Source organism: Globicephala melas, chromosome 7 (genome assembly GCF_963455315.2).
Source record: "Globicephala melas chromosome 7, mGloMel1.2, whole genome shotgun sequence".
NCBI classification, from domain to species: domain Eukaryota; kingdom Metazoa; phylum Chordata; class Mammalia; order Artiodactyla; family Delphinidae; genus Globicephala; species Globicephala melas.
Window position 1 is genome coordinate 63,202,484 of NC_083320.1, and position 20,146 is coordinate 63,222,629.

Below are 20,146 nucleotides of genomic sequence, written 5' to 3' on the forward strand. Positions count from 1 at the left end.
ATCTATCTCATTCCGATAACTCTGGATATAGCCAGTTACGAAACGTGAACTCAAAAACATTCACTCTAAAGAGAAACAGTCATTCCATTCATTTAAGTAAGTCTGACAACTCATAATCGCTGGTTCTTGGGGCCATCACAAGGCTACTGAATCAGGATCTCTAGAAATAGGATGCGGCAATCTACATTTACCTCTCAGGCACTCCTAATGTAAATGAAAGAATGGGAGCGCCTGGCCCAAATAAATGCTCCCTCATTAACTAACCGACTTACAGCCCACGGCCACAACACTAGGAAGCAGCAGAGACAATGTTCCAACATACCAGGGGTCTGCAACCCCTGGGCCATGGACCAGTACCAGTCCACGGCCTGTTAGGAACTGGGCCGCACAGCAGGAGGTGAGCAGCAGGCACGAGTGAAGCTTCATCTGTATTTACAGCCGCTCCCCGTCACTCGCATTTCCGCCTGAGTTCCTCCTCCTGTCAGATCAGTGGCAGCATTAGATTCTCATAGTAGCGTGAATCCTACTGTGAACTGAGCGTGTGAGGGATCTAGGTTGCGTGTTCCTTATGAGAATCTAATGCCTGATGATCTGAGGTGGAGCTGAGGCAGTGATGTGAGTGCTGGGGAGTGGCTGCAAATACAGATTATCATTAGCAGAGAGGTTTGACTGCACAGAGACCATAATAAATCAATTGCTTGCAGACTCATATCAAAACCCTATCAGTGAGTGGCAAGTGAAAATAAGCTCAGGGCTCCCACTGATTCTGCATTATGGTGAGTCGTATAATTATTTCATTATATATTACAATGTAAGAATAATAGAAATAAAGTTCACAATAAATGTAATGTGCTTGAATCATCCCAAAACCATTCCCCCCACTCCCAGTCTTCCATGAAACCGGTCCCTGGTGCCAAAAAAGTTGGGGATCACTGCAATATACTGCTCAGGTCTGAGTCAAAAACCAATGCTTTCAACTATTTTGCAATAGAGGTAAGTTCTCTGAAATATTTATAAAATTTTAGGTTTACAGAGGGAAAAAAAAGAGTGAGAAAGACAAGCAGATGTTACCTCAAAAGAAAAGACTGCTGGAGAATATGAAGGAGTTCAAATTTATCAGCTAATTTCATAGATGAGAACTGCTCAGTCAGGGCGCATGACCAGTGAACTCACAAAGGGATCTGGATTCAGAAGGGCTCGCATGTGGGGTTTAAAGTTCTCTGGTTGCCATCTTGAAATTCTTGATAATTTTGTTATGGGAATGGTGTTTTGCTTATGAAGTCCATTGGGATAGGGGAGCATGTGTCAGGGGTTCGGAGTCTTGGCTCACACACAGTCCCGGCATTGCCCCCATATGAGTCTAGGTAACTTACTTCCCTGTCCCCCGCTACCCAGGGACCCCAGCTTTCCCCTTCCCACTCCTGCCTAGTGACTACTGCTGCCCTGGGTGCAAACACGGAAAGAGATGGGATTAGATATGCACACCCCACGGTGTCTCAGTGTGGGGTATAGGGATGCCACCTGCACCCTGGGCTGGCAGTGTCCCAGTGCGTTTGGTGGATGGCTCAGTGGGGACTAGCCTCTTGCTTACCCCAATCCAGGTACCTAGTGTGTCTTGGAGCAGAGACTGCAATACACTGGGAGGTCCCCTGTCCACCGTGGGTTGGGACAGTGGGCCCATGGAAAGGGGAGAGGCCTGTCTCAACTTCTACCCCGGCCAAAGAAGGGCAGACATGTTAGCCCAGGAGCTAGCAACTAGCCGCTGGCGACTAGCAGCAGCTAGTCAGCTGTGTGTGCATTAAATCACAGGGTGGCGTTCCTGGGTACCTGTCAGGATCTGCCCTTGCCTCTTGTGTATGCCTAAGGGGGCATGGCATTAAATACCAAATTAAAAAAAAATCTGGACAGGTCAAGAGAGAAAGAGACTGTGCAAGAAAGGAAAAAGCTTTCTATTTTTATGCCTTTAATGGCACTTTTTTGTGCTTTCTGAACAAGGGACCCTGCATTTTAGTTCTGCACTGGCCTCCAAAACTTACATAGCCAGTCCTGTAAGGAGTAGATTTTAAGGGTTTTCACACTTGAAAGATGATAACCATGCCCTTCTCCAAGGTGACCTGGAACCACGGCCAAGGCCAGAATGCTGGACGAGCACTGTTCAAAGTCTCCAAATCCTGCTACTTGTATTCTGGTCAACTGATCTGTTACTTTTTCATCTCACAACTAACACTGGAGAACTACAAAGAATTCAAGGAAAAATAGTTCCAGCTTTGGCTGCATTTATGTCCAAAACCTGAGGCTTCTGCTTTAATCGTGTAGAAACTTCCAAAAGAATCACCTTGGAAACCAAGAGAATATGATCATTAAAATTAGCTAGAAGCAAATATCCTCCAGAGCAGTCAACCTGCCTGCAAAATCCTTTCATTACCTTTATAGAGAAAATTTCCCCAGTAACCATAATAAACACAAAGCAAGGGAAATAAAATGTCCACTGCAGGATTTCTAAAGGGAGGTATACATTTGGGTAGAAAATTCATTTTTCATGCATTTAGAGTAGTTCACAAGGTAAATACAAATATGTTGTCATCACGTTAAAAAAAATGAACCTTGTAACTCCCTACACATCAGCTTTTCTAGAGGGGTAAAAGGTGTTTGCTGCAGTAAACTGATATATGAAATAAAAATGCAAGTTTCTTCTTAACATTTTCTTCCTTTAAACACTATAGGATATGAGCCCCTTCAGGTTAGAAACTGGCAATCTAAAATCATCTCACGTCTAGGAATAAACCTACCTAAGGAGAAAAAAGACACGTATGCAGAAAATTATAAGACACTGATGAAAGAAATTAAAGATGATACAAATAGATGGAGAGATATACCATGTTCTTGGATTGGAAGAATCAACATTGTGAGAATGACTCTACTACCCAAAGCAATCTACAGATTCAATGCAATCCCTATCAAACTACCACTGGCACTTTTCACAGAACTAGAACAAAAAATTTCACAATTTGTATGGAAACACAAAAGACCCCGAATAGCCAAAGCAATCTTGAGAACGAAAAATGGAGCTGGAGGAATCAGGCTCCCTGACTTCAGACTAAACTACAAAGCTACAGTAATCAAGACAGTATGGTACTGGCACAAAAACAGAAATATAGATCAATGGAACAGGATAGAAAGCCCAGAGATAAACCCACGCACATATGGTCACCTTATCTTTGATAAAGGAGGCAAGAATACACAGTGGAGAAAAGACAGCCTCTTCAATAAGTGGTGCTGGGAAAACTGGACAGCTTCATGTAAAAGTATGAAATTAGAACACTCCCTAACACCATACACAAAAATAAACTCAAAATGGATTAAAGACCTAAGTGTAAGGCCAGACACTATCAAATTCTTAGAGGAAAACACAGGCAGAACACTCTATGACATAAATCACAGCAAGATCCTTTTTGACCCACCTCCTAGAGAAATGGAAATAAAAACAAAAATAAACTAATGGGACCTAATGAAACTTCAAAGCTTTTGCACAGCAAAGGAAACCATAAACATGACCAAAAGACAACCCTCAGAATGGGAGAAAATATTTGCAAATGAAGCAACTGACAAAGGATTCATCTCCAAAATTTACAAGCAGCTCATGCAGCTCACTATCAAAAAAACAAAACAACCCAATCCAAAAATGGGCAAAAGACCTAAATAGACATTTCTCCAAAGAAGATATACAGACTGCCAACAAACACATGAAAGGATGCTCAACATCACTAATCATTAGAGAAATGCAAATCAAAACTACAATGAGATATCATCTCACACCAGTCAGAATGGCCATCGTCAAAAAATCTACAAACAATAAATGCTGTAGAGGGTGTGGAGAAAACGGAACCCTCTTGCACTGTTGGTGGGGACATAAATTGATACAGCCACTATGGAGAACAGTACGGAGGTTCCTTAAAAAACTAAAAATAGAACTACCATACGACCCAGCAATCCCACTGCTGGGCATATACCCTGAGAAAACCATAATTCAAGAAGAGTCATATACCAAAATGTTCATTGCAGCTCTATTTACAATAGCCAGGACATGGAAGCAACCTAAGTGTCCATCAACAGATGAATGGATAAACAAGATGTGGCACATATATACAATGGAATATTACTCAGCCATAAAAAGAAACAAAACTGAGGTATTTGTAGTGAGGTGGATGGACCTAGAGTCTGTCATACAGAGTGAAGTAAGTCAGAAAGAGAAAAACAAATACCGTATGCTAACACATATATATGGAATCTAAGAAAAAAAAAAAAGGTCATGAAGAACCTAGGAGCAAGATGGGAATAAAGACACAGACCTACTAAAGAATGGACTTGAGGATATGGGGAGGGGGAAGGGTAAGCTGAGACAAAGTGAGACAGTGGCATGGACATATATACACTACCAAACGTAAAATAGATAGCTAGTGGGAAGCAGCCGCATAGCACAGGGAGATCAGCTCGGTGCTCTGTGACCACCTAGATGGGTGGGATAGGGAGGGCGGGAGGGAGGGAGACACAAGAGCGAAGAGATATGGGAACATATGTATATGTATAACTGATTCACTTTGTTATAAAGCAGAAACTAACACACCATTGTAAAGCAATTATACTCCAATAAAGATATTAAAAAAAAAGATGTTAAACCCCCCCAAAAATAAAAAATAAATAAAATCATCCCACAAAACTAAAATTCCATTTATTCTACTCTTTTTCCTAAAATTCCATTTATTCTACTCTTCTTCCTAGCAGAGATGTTAAGAACACCAGGTGCTTTCTTCCACTTTTCCAGGAAAAATACCATTTTTAAAAGAATAGAGGGGGAAACCCTAGAGAATCCTGGCAGAAACGAAGAACATAAAATACACAAACATGTTTGAATATTTGAATTAACAGTCTTAAGACAAGAGAGAAGCAATACAAAATGTTAGCAATACAAATACCAAAAACGGAATAAAATTTGCTTAACATGGCCAAATCACATCTTAGAAGTCTGAGTAATTCTCCCAGAAAAATGAAAGTGGGAAAAGGAACACACGATACTTCTCATAGACTGTTATGCTCCTTTTCTTCTTTCTTGTCCACGAAAGGGTAAGACAAGAGAGAAATATGAGTAAGAATCAGCTTTTTGGATGCTGTGATTTGCTTAATTTTTTATGGCCTTAGCTTGAGGGTTTCTGACTTATGTCTTCCTCCCCTTTTTGTTCTTAAGGAAATACCAGCTGGCAGTGGATGGCGATCTTTCCCTCTGTCTTCCTCCCTGCCTCCTCTTCCTATTCCTGCTTTGGACTTTAACTCTCACCAGAGCGATCATCTCCTCTCCCGTTTTCTTTACAATGAATCTATACTTTATAACTCTCCTGACCCTCGCTCCTCATGTCTTCATATTGCAGCTCTTCTCTCCTTCCATTATTCCCTTTTGTTCACCTGCCTGTGTATCACAACTGCTAGAACATATGGACAATGTTATAAGCAAACCGGCGCTTTTTCTCACAATACATTAATTATATTCCTCAGCTCTCCCCAAAGTCCCATCCAACTGTTATACATACATACTGCTTCATGTCACGTGAGATTAAGAGGCACAGAATTAGACCAACCACCATCTAATCTAGACTGTGCCTCACAGACAAGCTCCTCACATCACCTTGGGAGTAAACAATCAGGTCTCAAACACACCCACGTGTATTTGGCTTCTACGCTTTTTGGTCTAGTCACGATGCCTGTGTGCTTTCCAAGAGGACACTTTCACACACGAGGCTAGTCAAATGTTAGTTCTCAAACCCAAGAGAGAAGGAACTGAATGATTTCAGATTGAGAACAGTGGTCATGACAATTCATATCCCAGAAAAGGACAATCATACCTTTGTAATTGCAGTAAAAACCTTTTCCAGAATGGCATTTGGCTGGGCTATTTGTGGTCCATTGGCCTGAATGTTGAGGGCTATGGCACATGGTTTGGCTACAAATCTAAAAAAAAAAAAAAAAGACACAAGTTATTCTCTCTATAGATGTTCTTAATGTCATCAGTTAAACATTACTCAACTGTCCCAATAAAGTGTCGATAGGATTTTATGGGTAGACATTGTCAACATTCATATGTCAGTACCTTTAAAGCAGATTTAACTTTTTTTTTCCTCCTTTAATCTCGCAGCAGTAACAGTAAAAAAAAAAATCCTTTTAAAATATTGAAACCTCCTGATACTCAAGTTCTAATGAGACTGAACAGATAGAAAGACTATCAAATGACAAATATAAATCTGCGTGAGATACATAAACCAAAAAACCACGATTTTGAAATGACAATTTACATTCTTCTTACTAACAAGTCATGTTATATTTTTACTCTAAGAAAGTGTTTACTAACCATCTGATTATACATACAGAAAGTATGCTTTTGATCAACCCTAGTCCAAAAATTCGCCATTTTTGTCTCTATGATCAAAGTGTGCTATGTTCAGCCCCAATTCCTTAGGACGTCTTAAAATTCTCTATGCTTATTTGCTTCTTTCTCATAGACAATCATGAAAGGTGTCAAACAGCACGATGTCCCAGCCAAGCTGAAAAGTCTGAAATGGTTATAAGCATCAGCTACACCGTTTTTATTGTAAGCAAATGGTTATGTCAAGAAGAACAGGAAGACTTAGCTGCATTTCTGGCCGTGTTTGATGTATGAACGAGGCATGGGAGGGATGCAGGTAGAGGGCATGGGGCCCCAAAAGTATGATGATGTCTCTAAAACTTTTTTAAAAAGAAAAGCATTACAGTTGTTTTAGACTAAATGGTCCAGAAATAAGGTGCGATACATGTTCCTTTCTAGTAGTGACATTTAACTTTTTCTATAAATACAAATAATATAATAACATATGAAAGTATGATCCAAATTAATTTAATGTTGGCCAAAAGCAACTGATAAATATACAAAACAGGGGCTTCCCCAGTGGCGCAGTGGTTAAGAATCCGCCTGCCAATGCAGGGGACACGGGTTCGAGCTCTGGTCCGGGAAGATCCCACATGCCGCGGAGCAACTAAGCCCGTGCGCCACATCTACTGAAGCCCGCGCACCTAGAGCCCATGCTCCGCAACAAGAAGCCACCGCAATGAGAAGCCCGCACACCGCGATGAAGAGTAGCCCCCGCTCGCCACAACTAGAGAAAGCCCACGCGTAACAACAAAGGCCCAACGCAGCCAAAAATAAATAAATAAAAACAAATAAATTAAAAATACATATATACAAAACAGATCATGAGTAATTCTTAGATGAGGCTTCTTTAATAATAATGAATGAGTTAAAGAACAGTAGACAAGGGAGGAATTTTTTTTAAGGGGGACTAATGATGTTTACATACATGGTAACACATAATATCCCACTGGGTTCTATTTCAAGTAAAAGACAAAAAAATGTATTCCAACAGGAGAATGGAGAACTATACGTGCAAGCCTAAACCAGGAAAGATACACACAGAAAATGCAATATAAATCCTGTTTCACTGGGCTCTCTGGCACGAAGTTAGGAAGAATAAACACCCTTTCCTAGTATGTATATCTAGAAACTGGAATTTTCCTAAACTTTTGCATTCTCAGTTCTTCGTAACATAAAATTTTCTAAAACATGTTACCTATGCCCCTACCTTCTTAAAGAGAAGTGCAGTATTTTTTTAAATAAGTTTGGGTCTTCACTGTGAACAGTAATCGTGGAGCTATGGATGTAGCTAGTGGAAAGAAATAAAGTTTGATGGGCAATAAGCAGAAGAATGTACAGAACTTGTTCCCTTGACAAAGTTTCCTGCTTCATGGTTATCTGCCTCTTCATCATAAGGTATAATGCGGGGTGTGAAAAGACATGAGATCAGCAAAAGTTTTTTTAAAAAGGTAAAAATTAGCTTGGTATAAAAGCCAAAATCAACACTTCCAATGGTTGCCTTCTACTCTTCCCTGTTGGATTTCTCCCCAGCCCTCCCTCGTCTTCCCAATTCCCACAACTTCTGAAACACTGCATTCAAATTCCCTTTCGGAATTTGGCATCATCATCCTTGGAACAACCTCCTGTTCTAGTACATGGTCTGCTTTCTTCCTCTAAAGAGCGAAGAGTCTAAATGCAAAGGCTGATCACGTCATCTCTGAATATGCCATGACAGTGCCAGGCATACGCAGGAGAGGGTCAAGAAATCTGATCAACTGGCTATCTTCTGTAAATGTGTTTTCACTGTTGCCATCATTGTTGTGAGTACTGTGGACAAGTTAACAGACTATCGCTCTGTGTCCCACAACAATGCGCGGGCAGATGCTAGGAGAGTCAAGAAATTCACTCAACAGAATCTCTTCAAAACAACTTCCTCACCTTTGCTATCATCTCCCAGTAACATACAAAAGCATTCAAAAAGGTTCTTTTTTTTTTTAACATCTTTATTGGAGTATAATTGCTTTACAATGGTGTGTTAGTTTCTGCTTTACAACAAAATGACTCAGTTATATATATACATATGTTCCCATATCTCTTCCCTCTTGCGTCTCCCTCCCTCCCACCCTCCCTATCCCACCCCTCCAGGCAGTCACAAAGCACTGAGCTGATGTCCCTGTGCTATGCGGTTCTTTTAGTATGTTATACAATATAAGGTTTTACACCTCACTCCTCCTCTTTTAAACTTCAGACCACTTTTTTGAAACTCTTCTCTAAATTTCCAGCACTAATAACAACAGCATCTTGAAGAAGGCATATCCCTTGGTCATCAAGCTTATGAAATTTTGATAATCAAAATTAACAAATATATATGATGCTCTGTAAACATTTTTTAAGCAGTGTCTAAAGGATAGGTGGGAATTATCTCTGCTACTGTCTGGCTACAGAGCCTTAGTTAGCTTCAGAAATTAATCTCTCTGTGCCCGATGTCCTCATATGTAAAAAATTATAATTACATAGGTACATAAGTTGTGTGTATATACAAACACACGTATATGTTAAAACACCATGTTACATGGTCTCTTTGTCTAAAATCTTTGACGGGAGCCATGTGTATGGTTTCCCACCACAGCATTTACACACTGTGACTCTCTGGGTCCAGCAACACACTAAGCTTCAGCTACGTTGTGTCAAGCCACGTGCCTTCAACAAGCTCTGAAAGTACCAAGCGAAAAAGAAGAGACCAGAAACCAAGACAGGCAACTGAAAAACACAAGGGTCATCAGGTAGAGTAACCACTTACCTCAGTTTACCCTCACAGTCTCGTTGTCCCAGCATCATTATTAATGGTACCACCTTTACTGACAAAAGCATCCCTGCTTGCTATTCTGCCACAATAATTTAAGTGTTCCCCATTTGGGCAATAAATTAGCAAGCCCCATCATCAAGCCTCAGACCTGAGTCCACACCAGCAATGCCTTCAGGTTCTGAGCCCATCCACACCTGGCCTTCTCTCAGGACCCAAACCTCCCCAGCTCCCCCATCAATCTCCACGGCCCTATAGGGTGGTGTGCCCACACTTATCACGGGAAGAGTTGCTATGTATATGTGTGTCCCTCTTCCCTGTGTGTGTGGTCTCTTTCGTGGAGGCTGGAATGACCTTAATGACACTTCCCATCTCCAGGGGACCCTAACACACCAACCCACTTACTCTCCCTCAACCAGATGAGGCAGGATTATCACTACCCGCACTTTGCAGAGAGGATCAGAGAGGCAAGTATCCTCTGCCTCCAGGGCAAGGGAAGCAGAGGACAGGATACTTCTTTCCCAGGAAGGTCAATGTTATCATCAGCTCCCCATCTTAATTTACTGGCCAAGCTAAGTCCCCAGTTCTGAGGATTTGTGGAGCGGGGTGGGGTGTGAGGAGTGACAGACAAATTTACCAGAATTTATCTCAATGTAAAGGTTGAAGATGTCTGCAGTTTAAATGGTCCATGATGGGTATGTACAATAAATCAAACCACTTCAACGCTTTGAAAGAAGTTCCTATGCCATAGAATATTTTTATAAAATGCCTGGCATACTGTGGGCACTCAGTGAATACCTAATGAATGAATGAACAAATCAGCTAAAATACAATGGCAGGTACCCGTCCTCTTTTTTTCATAGGGGTTGTGCATTTTAACACCCTTAAATACCCACATCTACTCAGGGTCCTCATTTGGGACTCAGAGGGTAGGAGACTGACCACTCAAACTCGAGAAGCTGTTTCTATCATTTCCATTGTCCCTATAACGTCACAGCAGCCCTACCAACCTCTCCCTAGGCATTCTCTTTTCAACTTATCTAGCACAGACAGCCAAACGCTTAATTTCCAAGATTTAAAAAACTTCATACTGTACAGCACAGGGAACTCTACCTAATGCACTGTGGTAACCCAAATGGGAGGGAAGTACAAAAGGGAGGGGATATCTGTATTCGTATGGCTGACTCGTTCTGTTGTGCAGTGGAGGCTAACACGACGTTGCAAAGCAACCATACTCCAATAAAAATTAATTAAAAAAATATTTCACAAGAGAGGCAGAAAACATTAATGTCAAATCCCAAATGAGAGAAGAAAGAAGATATAATTTTTATCTTCCTAAAAGTATTATATGATATATATACATAATATATTATATATATCTTATGTAAGATTATATGAAAATAAAAATTTTATTTGTTTATTCTCCAAAGAATTTGTGTATCACTGCTGGCATTTTTTTTTTTTTAAAGAGAGCATATTAGACACCAAATAAAACTCATGACAAAACTACTGTAATTTTAACACCTACTGTCATGGTCCATTAGAGAAACGCTGGATTTTTTTTTTTCTCCAGTGCTGGCTCTAACAGAAGTAAGGTCACAAAAACTGTCTTTCACAAGGGTTGTCGTAGGAGAGAGAGAAACAGAATGAGATAGACAGAGGGTGGGGTAGAGTACCTACAAATATAATAGTTGAAAGGGAATATGTACTTTTGAGCTTTGATGATTGCCTCTACCAGGAAATGCTCACCTCATTACTTTTTTAATCAAAGGCAGCAACACCATCTTCGAAAGATCAAACATCTATGAAGTACTTACATATAGTATAACATATTTGACAGTAAATATAATAAGGATGTAAGCTTTGAAAAATACTAGTCTCAATGTAAAAGCAGAGAAAACACCTAAGACATTCCTACTTTTTAGTTCTATTTAACATCGTGTATTTGTATTATAAACATGAATTGAATGTCTCTACACAGAGCACCAAGGTAAGCTCTAGGCTGTGGTGTGCTTAAAGGTATACACAAAACATGAAGTGATTCTTGCACTCAAACACCTTTACACTATGGAAAAAGAGAGTGATCAAAAAAAAAATTGTTTACAGGGTACACGTCAGTTCTAATCACTTAATACTATGTAATCAGCTTCAGTGGGGGAGCATGGCCAGAGACTTAGTCCTTCCTGACTCCAGCATTTCCTACACTTTTCAAAGTAGCTGGATGGCTGTGGTGGTGGACACACAGACCTACACATGTGATAAAAACTGTACAGAATTAAATCACATGCACACAATGTACAACTGGGGAAATCTGTGTAAGCTTAACAGATTGTATCAATGTCAATATCCTGCTAGTGATGTCATACTATAGTTTTACAAAAGGTTACCATTGGGGGAAAGTAGGGAAGGGACCATGAGTTCTCAGTGTATTCTTTCTTACAACTGCATGTGAATCTATTGCTATCTCAGGAAAGATACTGATTAAAAAATACTTAAAAGAAGCATTCTGTTTTTGACATGGAGAAATGAGCTCCCAATAAATCAATTTTTCATCCTTAAAAACTCTGCAAAACACGCCAAGCCCCTAAAAACAAAACCAAACTACTTGAGGGCTCTGGAGATGGAATAAAAGCAAGTAGACTTTGGAGGGGAGTAAAAAGCTGGAGCAGGAAACCAGCAGAGAACAAGCTCCCGTCTACTTATTTATATATTTAGTTTGCAGCTCAACTCTGAGATCAATCACAGCAGCAGATAAAGCTTTGACAGGAAAACACACTCTCTTGTCTAGCTGCAGGGACCAGGAAAGGAGCCTGGGGAAATCAGATAGTGGCTAGAGAACCACAAAAGAAAAAAGCCAACCTCTAATTCTGCATATAAATGAAGTTATGGCTGACCTCATATGTACAAGGTAAACTGAGAGCAGGTAGGAGCTGAGGTTGAAAGAACTGAATGGAGATTGAAGCCATGGTCCACTGCAGGCCTGACAGGCTACAATTTGAATCTAACTGAGTAAATTGCTTGTTAAGACAAGACATCTCAACACTCTTCAGAGCAATGCAAAAAAATCCAGAATCTCTACAACATAACTCGCACAATGTCCAGGATACAATCTAACATGTTGACAGAGAGCAAGGAAAATATGGCCCAATTTTAGGGGTAAAGACATGCAAAGACATTCAGTGAACCTGAAGATAGGGCAATGGAAATAATGCAATCTGAGAAAGAGAAAGAAAAAAATGACAAAATAAAGAAACACACACTGTGGAACAATTTCAAAAAGGCTAACATATGGGTAATTGGAGTTCCAGGAAAAAAGGAGGCAGACTGGGGAAGAAGAAGAAAATATTAGTAATAGAAAGAAATAACAGTCTATAACTTCCTAAGTCTGATAAAAGAGACAAATATACAGATTTAAGAAGCTCAAGAATCCCCAAAATAGATAAGTTCCAAAAAAAGGAAAATCTAGACAAAATCACAGTCAAACTGATGGAAACCAAAGATAAAGAGAAAATATTTAAAGTCACCAACAAAATGGCACATTATACACAGGGAACAATAATTTGAAAAACAAAGGACTTCTTATCAGACATCACAGGTTCAATGACAGTGAAACAACACCTTTAAAGTGCTGGTACCAAAATCAAAACCAAAAAAATTGTCACGCCAAAATTCTATGTCCAGCAAAATTTTTCTTCAAAGAATGAAGGTGACAGGAAAACAAAGGGAATTTGTCTACCACCAGACCCCCAATTCAGTAATACTACAGAGAGTTCTTTAGGCTGAAAGGAAGCAAAATCAGAGGGAAGCTTAGATCTCAGGAAAAAATGAAGAACATCAGAAATGGCAATATATTGATAAATAAAAAGTACTTGGAAGGTCTCTGAAATTAATCACAACCAATTAATAACAGATTAAATACTTAAACCCAATTATGAGAAATAACATATGTCCCACCCCAGACTGTGCTGGAAAGAAACCTAAGTATGAACAAGTGAACGTCCAAGAAAAAAGAAATGAACAGGCGGTGACTGATTCAATTCATTACTTGACCACCAGCACCTCCACAGGCTCCAACATTCACCAGTTATGGGTGTGCCATGGCTACAGTCACAGAAAGCATTACAAACGTTAAACTTACGAGAACAGTATAGATTGGATACTGAAAGCTACGTGGGCGCATGTTTAGATACACATGGGTGCATGTGCCTGGGAGAGTAGGTGTATGTGTGGGACTGCGTATTCTACAATCCTAAGATAAAGCTGCTTCCACATTTAGTGGAAAGATGGCCAGGATGGAGACAGGAGACTGATATTTATTGATAGTTATTAAGTGTCAAGTGCTTTGCAATGTTTTATGCTTTTTTTTTTTTTTTTAGTCCAACAACAACTCTTCGAAGTAAATTTTACTCCCATTTTACAGAAATATAAACTAAATCTCAAAGAAGTTAAAGGATCTCCTCAAGATCTTAACACTTAAATAGTTTAGACAAGATTTAGGCCTGGTCAATCCTAACATAATCTATTAATAAAAACAACATTTTCTCCTTTTCCTAAAATAATAAAACTTGATTAAAAAGGCACTGTTAAACTAATGTGATATAGTCATACACCTTCACTCAGAAATCTCACTTTTAGGTATTTATCTAGGGAAATCTGTCAAACAAAGAAAAAAAAAGCCATAAATGGAAAGATTTTCACGCACCATCATTTTATAATAGGGAAAATGGTAAACAGCTTAATGATTCACTAACAAATGACTCACTGAGTACCTATGATGAGTCAGCCCTGCTTTAAGTGTTGGGGATGCAGCAGTGAACAAAATTCCCTGCTTTTATGGAGTTTACATTCCAGTGGGGAAGAAGAGAGATGAAAAATAAAGTGATGCATGTGATGCAAGATAGTGAAAAGTACTACAGAGAAAAAGAAAGCCTGCTAAGAAGGATGAGGTGGGGTTGCAATTTTCAACGGACTGGTCAGGGACGGCTCCTGAGAAAGTGAGCAGATTCCTAAGAAGGTAAGGAAATCAAGTGGGAAGAGAAGTGGAGGAAGAACATTCTGGAAGGAACAGCAGCTAAGAGCAAAGGCCCTGAGAAAGGAGTATGCCTGAGATGTTGAAGACACAACCAGAGGGCCAATGAGGCTAGAGCAGAGTTAGGAAGAGCAAGAAGAGAAAGGTGGGGTCGGAGCAGCAAGGCAGCCACATCTTCGTACCTCGTGCACTACATGAAGGACTTCGGTTTTTACCATGAGTGAGGCAGGAAGCCACTGCAGGACTCTGAGAAGAAAACCTAAATGAGTGATTTATATTTAAACAGAATCACTGGCTCATCTCTTGAGAACTGACTAAAGGGGAGCGAGAATGGGAGCAGCCAGGCCAACTGGGGGGTTGCTCCAGTTATCCTGGCGAGAGATGACAGTGGCCCAAAGGGAGTGGTGGCAAAAGAGGTGGTGAGCTGTGGTCAAGTCCTCAAACTATCTTGAATGCTGGGCTCACAGCATGCACTGGATTGAATGTGGGATGAGACGGGAAGAGAGGAATAAAGGATGCCGACTGGTCTTTGCCCTGAGCCCTTGGAAGGACAGAGTTAGTCTGGGGCTAGTAAGTGTGAGGTTAAGCTTATAAGCTATTAGGCTTATACGTGGAGATGCTAAGTAGGCAGTTGGATGGAGTAGTCTGGGGTTCAGGAGAGGTTTGGGCTAGAGATGCAAATTTGGTGTCATCAACCTACAGATGCCACATAAAACCATAAGACTAATGAAATCATCTGGGCAGTGAGAATAAATAAATATTTCATACCCTTCGGGTTGATAATGCGGCATATAGCCGAGGATTTGGAGAACAAGAATGCCAGAGAGAAAAAGATGGCGGAAGCAGGGGTCAGAGAGGAGAGAGGCTGGAAGATACTATGCTTCTGGTTTTGAAGGTGGAGGAAAGGCTACGAGCCAAGGAATGCAGGTGGCTTCCAGATGCTGGAAAAGCCATGTTAATTTTAAAAAGTGATAAGTAGAAAAAAACAAACCTGATATCAAAACACTGTACCATTATCACTGTACCATTTGCCAAAAATTTTTAAATTTTGATAAATTCCAATACTGGCAAGAGTAAGAAGAAACAGGTACTCTGGTAAACTCTTGGTGGGTGTCTAAACTGGTGCAATCTTTGAAAGGCAATTTACCAGTATTTAGCAAATTGTTGAACTGCCTAAGCCCTTGTGAGTATTACTAGTTATATTTCTCCTAGAAATTTACCCTCCAGATATACTGGCATTTTTTAAAATAAAGTTGATTGCGGTACTGCTTAAAATAACAAAAAAGACAGGAAACAGATACTTATTAGAAGGAGCCACATGAAATACGGCACATCCATACAGTGGAATTCCATAAGACAGAATGAGGTAGATCTGCTATGCTTCAAGACATAATAGTCAATGCAGAAGGCAACATACAGCACAACAAGTATAATATCTCATTTGTGTACTTAAAAACAACACTGTTTTCAGGAAGAGCAGTGAGAAATCGTTAACAGTGATAATTTGGGGGGGTTAGGAAGCTTAATTTGCATTTTATACTTTTCTGTATTATTTAAGTTTGGGCATATGTATGCTTTATATTTATTTTAAAGGTAAACAACCTTTACATGTGTTCACTGAATATTTAATAACATGGAAAAAAGCTCAGAAACAAGAGGTACAATAATGTTTATATGCTGACTACTTCTCTATACATATAAATTTCTAACACATGAAAGAAGTTGAAGATAGGCTATTGCCAGATAATAGGATCGTGGCTTACTTTAACATTCTTTTTTATGCTTTCTTATGGTTTTCAACATCTTAAAATGAGGATGCAAACCTTTAACACCAAAAATAAAAAATAAACAGCTTTAAAAATAGAGATGAACCGAATGGTCTCTATGCCAGGTAAGACTCAAAACCTCAGTAACACCAAAACTGAACATGGAAAGCCCTACGACAGCCGCAATTCAGCTAATTCCATGGACCTCTTGAAGCAAAGGACTCCGCTGTGACTGAGACAAGGGAGAGAACAGTATGTAGAATAAAAATAAAATGCCATTTCAGTACCTTGTCAAGTAGAGAAAAGGATGAAGTTCAATGGCACACCAGAATATATGAAATGGCATGAAATCACTTCAAGAAAAATGTTACCAACATTAACTAAATACTCCAAGAGAGTTCTGAGATGCCTCCAGAAAATAATTGCTTCTGCCTGTGCCTGGAAATGCCATAGACCTTCTCTATTCCTTCATCTATATAATGAAAATCATAATTACACTCTGTTCATGTCGGGAAATATTTCTAAATCATTGGCATCTTGAGACTAACTGGAAAGGGACAGAGATAGGGGAAGATGGCATGCAAAGCAGCAGGCAGGCAGAAGACAATTCTCTCCTTGGGAAAAAATATGAATTTATTTCTAGGTAGAGTAGAAAGGAAAATTCCTTTCGAGCAAACCCATATCCGAAGTGAATCTGCTCTGAGCTTGGAATGTTGGAAAGTTCTTTAACATTTCTGAACCCTAGTTACCACATTTTAAAAATGGAGCCAATAAAACCTACTTTGCAGAATGTGCGAAGACTGACAGTATTCAACATTTGGAAAATATTCAATAAGTGCTGGCTGGTCTTAAATTCTCACTACAAGGAGCATACATTTCACACATTAGGAGGACCTCTCGTCTGTGCTGCTCAGTAAGCTGTAGTGGGAAACTTATGGGAAAAACACAAGGATGGCAAAAATTCATGAAAGACCCAGAAAAGTTAAGAGCTTACTATGTCACCTGGTCCAGCCTCCTTTTTCCAAGCCAAACTTTCTCTCTAGAGAGATCATTCAAAAACTTCCTTCAAGCATGAAACCTCCCTGTACATTTCTTTGCAATTTCCTGTGAATCTATAATTATTGCAAAATAAAAAGTAAAAAAAAAATCTTCCCTTGGTATCCTAGTTTAGTTTTTCATCACGTTTGACTCAAAATGTTCTTCCCGCATCATTCTTTCGAGCTGAAATATAAACCCATTTCCTCTTTTCTCAGCCCTCTGGAGAAATGGTACAGTCAATAACCTCCTCAAATATTTGAAAACACTGATGAAGTCATCCTGCATTCTTCTCTCCTCAAGAATAAACAGTGCAGATCCCACAAACCCTTCCTCATCCATCTTTTTCTGTCCTCACTTTAAATTTTTATTTTTTAGCATTTTAAGGGTTCTTTTCTGAATCTAACTGTATTCTTTTCTCTAAGGGTGTAGAAGAGACCCTTAGACAATGGCTGTTTTTATTAATACATAATCATGGGAGAGGCTTTGCTGTTGTTGTTGCTATTGTTAAAAAAAAATTCACAAGACGCTTTCCAAAAATTACAGCTAAATCCGGAACAGCTGTAGTAAAAGGGACCCATCAGTCTAGCCTATTCCAATCTCATCAGAGGTGCAGATCAGAGACTAGAAAGGCTGAGTGTCATCAGCTGAGAGCTGATTTTTTTTAACATCTTTATTGGAGTATAACTGTTTTACAATGGTGTGTTAGTTTCTGCTGTATAATAACAAAGTGAATCAGCTGTACATATACATATATCCCCATATCTCCTCCCTCTTGCATCTCCCGCCCACCCTCCCTATCCCACCCCAAGAAGTGAGATTCTTGGAAAGCCCAAGTTGACTTGAAAAATGTCAAAATTGTCTCCGCTTGCTATACATTTCCAGGATTCTGAAAAAATAAACAAAAACTCTGGACTTCGGATATTTCACCATGAGTTCAACTATTCAAGAAACATACAATCTAGCCATTAAAAGTGAAGTTCATAAAATTCAAAGAAATCGTGTCTTTCTCTTACACAAAGGAAAATATACCCCTGCATTTTGCATAAAATAAGATGCAAAAGGCATTTAAGATATTTATTAGAAGAAAAACTATACAGCATATATTTATATATGAAAATACCTTGTAGTCAGGAAAGTCTTTAAGACATTATCACAGCATTAGGATGCTTATAAAATTACCATAATGGTCAGTGAATCGCTGGGGAATACTGTACACGTATGAGGAAGGTTTTATTTTCAATCTGCTTTCCTTTGCACACTGAAAATGATGCCATCCGGACCTCTCAGTGAGGGATACAACGGTGCCCTCATAGCATCTGCCACTGTCGGCTATGCCTCTTTAACTTACCGAGTGCGATTGCGGCAACTCCATCTCTTACTGCTGCTTCCAGCAGATTCCCTCTGACTGTCCCCCTCAGCACTGTTACAGACACCTTCCTTGTCACTGTCCTCATCCTCGCTCTGTGACGGGATCTAGGCATCCCTTATCACTCATCTTCCTCAGATGACCAGCCAAGACTTGAAGAAGCAAGTCTTCAAGGTCTGCTGACAGATTGTCTTACAGGACCTTGTTACTGGTAGATCTGTCTCGAAATCGGCCCTAAAGCTAAACGTTAGGTCTGGGAGAGTTCCAAGCCTTCCTGTAACGCATTAATCCTTTAATTCCTTACATGTGCCGGGTGCCTTGCAATTCACCAAGTGCTTTCACACTCTCCTCTCAGTCAATCTTCAAAGTATCTCCAAGGGATATGCAAGCAGATTTTCTTATCACTGTTTTACAAAAGAGGAGTTCAGTGTTTCAGTGACTTGAACTAAAAATTAAGGGGTAAAGGTGCATGCAGTATAGACCCCTTTTACTCTACTCAAGAGCTGCACTCTCTAATATTTCTGTCTTTAGTTGGTTACATGTGCTCACGGGTCTGTGAACATTTCCTTTGGCCCAGATATCAGAATCACAAGGACTGTCCACTGTGCCTCAAAACCACAAGATTTGATCATCAATGAACCATGCCTGGTTTTATTTTACCCCTGGTCTACCGCTGAAGACTTCTGGGTGTGTGTGAAGGTAACGAAGACAGTGCCCTTGAGCCTAAGGGTGTATTACCAGGAACACAACGACTATCAAAACAGAATTTCAAAACAGAGTGAGCAGTTCAGGAAGGAGAGTTTCATAAAGGTTTTCATTTGAGGTCATGATCTACCAATATGCCAGAATTCCCCCCAGAAGAATTCGACAGCCTAACACCGATTTTAACACCAACTACCTATTGTGTGCCTGTTTCACCAGCAAAGAAGACTGTAAAAAACAGACTGGACGCCACCCATCACACACTGACAGGAAGGGAGAAAGCAGACTTGACATCAGCAAAATCAGTTTTGTCTGAAAAATGGTATAAGTTGAATGATAATATACGTACTGCATTGATCACAGTGCCAGGTCAGAGCAGGTCCTCTGACTGGTCATCAGCCCCCAAAATCCCCCACCCCAATATCTCTCAAAGACTCCTATGGCCTCAGCAAACTCCTTCCCATAGAGATCAAGCCTAATGACAGCACTGCAGTATTTACTTGATCATCATGATAGTTTACTTTCATCCAAGGCTTCATACTTTTCATAAGTATTCTTACTCTCCTAACTTCACCTGACTCCGTAATTAGCATTAATGAAGATTTATAGGTGAGGGGCTTCCCTGGTGGTGCAGTGGTTAAGAATCCGCCTGCCAATGAAGGGGACACGGGTTCAAGCCCTCGTCCGGGAAGATCCCACATGCTGCGAAGCAACTAAGCCCAGGCGCCACAACTACTGAGCCTGCACTCTAGAGCCCACGAGCCACAACTACTGAGCCTGCATGCCACAACTATTGAAGCCCGTGTGTCTAGAGCCCATGCTCCACAACAAGAGGAGCCACCGCGATGAGAAGCCCACGCACCGCAACGAAGAGTAGCCCCCGCTCACCACAACTAGAGAAAGCCCACACGCAGCAATGAAGACCCAACGCAGTCAAAAATAAATTAAATAAATTTATTTTTAAAAAAAGATTCATAGGTGAGGAAACAGAGGCCCAGAAACAATGTCA

At 40.1% G+C, this 20,146-nt stretch overlaps 1 protein-coding gene across 1 annotated transcript in view; it reads right to left on the minus strand.

The window, feature by feature from the left end:
• The window catches only part of CERS6 (ceramide synthase 6), a 322,915-nt gene that overhangs the window by 228,175 nt on the left and 74,594 nt on the right, over positions 1-20,146 (minus strand). Inside the window, exon 2 of the mRNA XM_060302302.1 lies at positions 5,895-6,000. Coding sequence (XP_060158285.1) covers positions 5,895-6,000 — 106 coding nt within the window. The remainder of the gene's footprint in view (positions 1-5,894; positions 6,001-20,146) is intronic.